This window comes from Mesitornis unicolor, unplaced genomic scaffold (genome assembly GCF_000695765.1).
Source record: "Mesitornis unicolor isolate BGI_N332 unplaced genomic scaffold, ASM69576v1 scaffold6586, whole genome shotgun sequence".
Lineage (NCBI taxonomy): Eukaryota > Metazoa > Chordata > Aves > Mesitornithiformes > Mesitornithidae > Mesitornis > Mesitornis unicolor.
In genome coordinates, this window is record NW_010191590.1 from 364 (window position 1) to 7,458 (window position 7,095).

Genomic DNA, 7,095 nt, shown 5'->3' on the forward strand with positions numbered 1-7,095 from the left:
ATCATCATTTAGCAAAGAAAGATTTCATTTAAAATTATGAAACTACTTTCTCTATTACTTTCTCAATGATTTGCACTATTTGCCCATATCAAGTTAAATTAAGAAACAGTCGACTGGAAGTTGCATGTTTTGGCAAATGAACTGATTGACCAAAAAGCTAATTCAGCTGTCCTGCTAAATAAGTGTGACTTCCTCTGAGTTCAGTATCATTGTGTTTTGGGACTCAGTTATCCACAGTATAACACATGCTTTTGAATGGGTAGCTTAAAGTGATTGTTTGCTAGAACTCTGGCAAAAATGTTTAAAACATCTTCTGGATTCTGTTTCATACCATTTTTGTGTTCCTTTTGGGGGCTGTAAAATTTGTTAATCTATACTCTTCACTAATCCTATTCAGCATCATTGATTTAAGAATTAATCATACATTTTACCAGCAGTTGTAAATACTGTAAGACAGTAATGAAAAATATCACCTATTTCTTTCTTTTTTCAACCTTTTTCTGTGTGTTGCATGGTTATAATGAAGTCAATATCACTGCTTCTTCCTGTGTAGTCAGAAGAGCCTTGAATGTGTATAGACATGTAAATAACTCCATTCAGATCATTACTCAGATGCAAGAGAATGTGAGTTAGGATGTGTATTCCCAGTTGAATCCAAGTTGAATAGGTGTTGAGTATTTTAAAATTCATGTTGAAGTAGTTCTGAATTATTTTCGCTAATATGAATGGTTATGTTGTTCAAGTTAACTTTTTTCCTATTTTTATATTATTTCATATATTGCTATTTCTTTCAGATTTGTTGGCCGTCCTGGTCATTATGTGTATGTGTTTGATGGTTATCGAATGGAAGAGGTGAGTACACATTAATTTCAAACCAAAAAATCCTAAACAAATAGAGATACAGTGTACAGTGTATTTCAGTGGAGTCTAGACAATAAGGGAAAAATAGAAAACATGTTAAAACAAGATGTTAAATCTTCAACATAAATAGACAAACCTCAAATTTTCCATCTAAGGCACCTGTATGTTCTTTCTTTCTGCAGTTTTGAGTACTTCATGATCTTTCCTAGATAAAGCTTTGCCATTTCTATGCTGTACAGCTGAGCACTAAGGCACAAACATTATATGATTTTTCCTTGGGAAACCTGTGGCAGAGCTGGAACTTGAATGTGCTTCACATTTCATATATCACTGGAAGCCTAGCAATGTTAATATCCTAAAAAGCTATAGTAATTTTCCGCTAAACCTGTAAACATTTTCTTTACAAAATTCCTTTTAACTACTGTGGGTATTCCCTTGAAAATCATTACTTACTCAACGATTTACCATAAAGCTTATGCATACATCTTTGCAAGATTGAAGATTTCCTCCTCCCTTGGGAGACATCAGGTTGGAAGAGTATTGGTGATACTGCATTATGTTTATTACATTGATTATATAGTAAATATTTTTAAAGAAAATACAGTAGCCCCAGGGCACAGTAAGTTATTTCAGAGCTCTGCATATTTTCCATAATTCAGTTTTATAAGTGGAGATGAAATACCTTGTTAAAGATAGAATCACAATGATCAATGAGCTTCTTGCTCCTGTACAAATTGGTGGCAAGGCAGGCAGGCATATATAGACATCAATAGCTTTTCCAAGTGGGTACTTTTGAATTAACTCTTACTCCCGTCACACTCTATGGTTTTGTTTAATTACAGTGTGCTCCAGGAGGCTGTTTGATGGAACTCTGTATTCAGCTGAGCATCATTATGCTTGGAAAACAACTGATTCAAAACAATCTGTTTGAAATTGGAATCCCGTATGTATCCCAGCCTTCCTCATTACCATGCGTTATTCCTATGACACAGTAAATTAAAGGCTTAATCCTTATTCAGCTGAATGGGATTTTTGCCACTGCCTTCAGTGGGTTCTAATTGGATGTGATGATAAATCACATTTTTGGTTGTGATGAAATGATCTGGCTGTATTTTAGGTTGCATAATTTGCTATATCTGCAGTAAATGGCTTAAAAAAAGTCATTGAATGTATTAAATACTTGATCTATATTAATTTTAGAAACCTGGGAAAACAGGCAAGGGATGATAGATCTCTTGGGAAGTTTCAGAGAAGCTTTCAGGGTAGCAGTATTGAATACAAATTAGTATAAAGTGGAGTAGAAATGGCATGGAGAAAAGCAATAGCTCATAAAAGATATTAAAATGTATTACTTGATCTATGACTATTTTACGGGTTTACACATGAAGTCCACATGTTTCTAAGGTGCCTGTACATCAATATGTCACTGTATGATGCAGGAGCTGGAGTAGGGGAGAAATGCTGACACACTGCTCAGTGTCTGTTTGCCACAGGATGCTTAGTGCACACTGTCCTCTGCTCTAATACAGAAAAAAATCTCTGTTGGTCTGTTATTAGTGTCAAGGGGATCTCCAAGCACTAAGAGCTCACAGAGAATGTCCTGCTCCTGTCTCTTGGGAGGTTTGCTCTTGTTTCTGTTAACTGGATCATCCTTGTTGGTGGCAGTGGTCATACATGTTGTATTTAGATGATGAGTCTGGCTTAGACACAAGACTCAACTTCACTGAACTTCTGAAGTCAGAATCTTTCAGCTCTGGTGTCAGTAGCTTTTGGATTACATCCCTAAGGAAGGCCTTGAAGATGCTAATTAGAAACCTAGTTGAGTGATGCATAAAAGATTATGAAATATTTTTTAAATGAGCCCTTTTTCTCCCTTCTCCTAGCAAAAGACTTTTTTGGAAGTAATTTAAATAAAAAGCAAAAAAAATTCCCAAACAAATCAAATGTGTGTTATGGATGTTTTCATTATTCTTGTGTCAAAGTTCAACAGGGAGGCCTGTTTTCTGTCTACATCTCATTGAGTTTACAGTTTATTTTGAGAAAAGGGTGGTAAATCATTCCCAAAATATCTGACATGTTGATGGCTTAAAGCTTTCTCAGTGTAAAATTAGTTTGATTTTTTTTCCTGTCTTCTGAAAAGTTACTGCTACTGTACTTTTTTAATGGGGATTTTATGATGTTACATATACTGTATTTATTATTTTTGACTTATGAAAGCAGAGGCTGATCCAGTCCAAACAGAACATTTCTGTCAAATTATTTCCCTCACTACACTCTTGGTGCAAGAATGTGACAATTTCATCTCATTTTTCTCCCTTATTTCTGCTCCCCCACCCTTCTGCCAACAACCTATGGTGGACTCAATTTTTAAAGCTGAATAACTGTTTGAAAACAAACATACTTTCATCCTCTCCTTCCCAGAGAAATACCTCCTTTAAGTCACAATACTATAATATCATCCTAAAATAAGCACATCTGATTTTCCTTTGTTTGTCTGCATTCTCAAGAAAATCCTGTGTATATCTGTAGGGTTTGGCCCTTCTCACCCTACCTGTTTGTGCCAGGAGTAACACAATGCTTTACTGAAAAATTAATCAAATCAGAGTTAGCCTTCTATTTCTGCTTGGGCCACTATACCAGTTCGGACTGCCCCACATACACAGGCACACAGACACAATTTGAGTACCGATCAATCAGATTTTCAGAGGGCTGTGCATAGGTCTGCTGGACACATATAAATCCAGACCAAAAGGGACTCCAAACATGCATGTATTGAGTGAGTAGTTGTTTTGGCATATCTGTGTCTCACATGCAATGTACTATGTCTATCCTGCTGTTGTTAGGAGATGTGACAGATGTACAGATAAATTATAGGATCATATAATCATAGAATCATTTGGTTGGAAAAGACCTTTAAGATCTTCAAATCCCTCCAGAACCTGTCCATTAATAAGCCATGCCTCTAAGCACCTCATCTACCATCTTTTAAATAACTTCAGGGATGGCAAACCAACTACTTCCCTAGGCTGCCCTACAGCCTTCTTGTGTGGCTGCCTACTGTATTCTATTATCTGCATTCTGCTACCTTCTTACAGTTATCTCATGTCCTCTGTTAGACCATTCTTTTTCTGTCAATAAGGTTTTTTTTATTTTCCTTCACAGAATATCTCTGTCTTTATTGGGCCTTTGTTCTGTTTTCCAGTGTCTACTTTTGCACAGGACTCTGCTGAACAGTCCTCCTGTGGAAAAAGACTGATATATCAGCAGCTTCATTTTTTTTTAACTTGCCTTGTGCCTCATTGGCGTGAATGAGAGTCAGAGTGATTAATATGAATTCTTTAATTGGCTCCCTATATTTTCACTGAGGGAAAAGTGCAAGTGCTGCAATTGACCTTACTCATATGGAGAGGCAAAAGGGACTATCATGAATGATGATCTGTTCTTCAGAATCTGGAACTATCCTCTGTATGTCTGTAACATAGAAGTATCTCTCTGCTAACTTATATGATGACACAGATCAAAAGAGTTTCTTCCTTATTGAAATCTCAGGATTTCAGGATTATTTTCAGAAAATCTTTTGATTTTATTCACCATAAAACGAAAGACATTTTGATTGCTTTGCAGATGATCACAAAGCCTTACTTCCATTTGTTGTTTCTTTCCCCTCAAAAATACTTTCCCTCAAAAAAAGTAGATGACAGACTGAATTTATAAGCCACAGCTATTCATTATGTCCCTATCACCCCAAATGTCGCCATAGTTGGGAACCATCATTCGATGCCTTCATTCTGGCTTATCCATGGTCAGTGCTGGCTGAGGAGTTATGGAGTTAAACTTCAGATGACAGCCCTGCACTGTTTGGGGTCACTGGGACGCATCCTTGTTTTTTCCTTTAGCGTTTCTAGAGAAACGGCTGCACAGCTATGACAGATGTGACTTGCTGGTCTTCTAAACCTTTCTGTGATTTCTTTTTCAATTTCTGCACCAAATAATACAAAAACAGCTAGGTATATACAACAACATTTCCATCATGGAAAACTAAGCCTTCTTGAATTGAAATATGTGTTCTCTGGGCCTGGAATTCACAAGTTTAACAGATGTAAATATGCCATAGTTCACTATGATACATCATATATCAAAATTCTTTTACTGTTGCCACAAGAACTGACCCTAAAATGCTGCAGGACTTGACAGCCTTAACCTAGAATTCTTTTAAGACTCCTTTTCTTCAGTATAGTTTTTCTGAACTTATAACAAAAAAAATCTGTGTAGTTATTTTATTACTCTCTGTCTTTGACCTTGGTGATGAACCCTTAGGGTGAAATCTTGACCCTATTAAAGTCAACGACAAAACTCCCACTGATGTTAGTGGGACCATGATTTTGGCCTTTTTATTCAACATCAGTTTCCGTCACTTACTTCAAAACACACTTAACTATGCTGGATGAAAATGCTAAAAGTTAATAAAATATCTTTTTCATAGCTGTTATTTTTTATGTTGCTTTTCAACTTTAATAAATTACTCTTAATTAATGGGGTAGTTTTTTTCCTTTTTATTCTTTCCTGGTTTTGGTTGTTATTTTCTTCTGTTTGAGAAATCAATACATCTTAAATGCAATTGAAACTCCAATAGAATCCAGGAGGTCTAAGTGTGCCAAGGAACCATAACTATACCATAAATTTGTGGAACAAGATGAGAGATTTCGGTCCTTTCATTCTCCCTCTGCCTCCTTCTTGTACTCCCTACCTGTGAATATGTGAAGAACTCTCCTTATGTGAACAGGCTGTAGGAATATGGCTCTCTGTGTTTCACTCTGTCTTACTGCACAAATGTCTCATTTTTCATCAGCTTCATGTCTTCGTCTAGATGCCCCAAATCTGGCTACTACTCTTTAGTGTATAAATAGTGCAACTGTTGAATCATCTGTCTTTTTTTTTTTTAAAGAAGGCTTAGTGTAAGTGCACCATGTGCTTGCAGCCCAGCCAGGATCACTTTGGTTTTAATTTCTCTCTTCTTTTTTTCTGAAAAGCTTGTGATTTTTCAGAGATGGAACATTTTCCTGTAGTGATTTTATGCTCTCTTCAGAAGAAAACTACCTTGCATAATAGGATTTTTATTGGTCACTTTAAAAATTACAAACAGCTAATTGAACCATGTTCCCACTTCTTATCTAAAAGAGTTCTCTAAAAGGTGCCAATCCCTTGTGAGAAACCACAGCAACATTTTTAACTGCTCTAGACATATCTTTCTTATAAACAATTGTTCTTAATTTTCTTTATCTCTCATCCTATATTCATTCATTCTTTGATTATTTTAATTTTCAATAATTTTTCTTGCTTTTTGATATTCACTGGCAAAAGAACCAGAAATAATGACTATACTAGAGTTCTACAGTTTTCTGTCTTTGTCCAGATTCATATGGCTACCAGTGGGGTTATGAAACTTGAATGTATGTGCCCCTTTAGCACAAAGCTTCTTGGAAACTCATCCTGAATAGGCAAACCCACCTCTTTCTCACTAGTAAGACTGCCTGGCATGCAGAAATCAGGAGCTAAAATAACTCTTGATTATTATTGTCTGTCAGTTTTGTTTAAAAGTGTTGATCTGAATAATTAAAAAAAAAAGGTTTCACACAAATGTATTTCCAAACCTTACTTGGTTTTAATAACATAATCATATGGGCAGCTATAGAGTTCTGCAAAACTCATTTTCATTGGCCTACTGCTGTATTGCTGGAGAATAACACTGTACAAATCTCTGTTCTCTGTTCCTTTAACTTTCTGACACATTTTTGTTTGGTCTGAAACTTCACATGCTTGGATATGACACAAAGGTACATTTTTTGCAGAATATTTGAAAGAATTATTTTGGCTTCCTTTCAGTTAGCTGATCCTTTAAAAAATTACATAAAAATAAAAATAAGAACACTCTTTAAAGCTTAGCTCAAAATGGTTAAAGATGCCACTCCTCACGCCTGGCTTATAGATAGCTAGATGAAAAATTAAAAATTATTCTGAGTAACTGAGCCCTGGATTTAGCGTATTCCCAAATAAACATTAAAGACAACAGCTATCATTTTAGTTACTGGGTTCTCAGGAGGGTTGTGTGTATGCATTAAACTCCATAACTTGACTCCGTGGTGCTATAACCAGAGAATTAGATCACACATGTACAGACTTCACATCTAAACACACCCAAATTTTATCTCAGCTGCTGCACAGTCACAGCGAGAC

General features: G+C 35.9%; 1 protein-coding gene across 1 annotated transcript in view; it reads left to right on the forward strand.

Annotated features, from left to right (window-relative positions):
* Positions 1-843: 843 nt before the first annotated feature.
* Positions 844-7,095, forward strand: part of ANO2 (anoctamin 2, calcium activated chloride channel) — a 28,893-nt gene continuing 22,641 nt past the window's right edge. Inside the window, exons 1-2 of the mRNA XM_010186782.1 lie at positions 844-852; positions 1,704-1,804. Coding sequence (XP_010185084.1) covers positions 844-852; positions 1,704-1,804 — 110 coding nt within the window. The remainder of the gene's footprint in view (positions 853-1,703; positions 1,805-7,095) is intronic.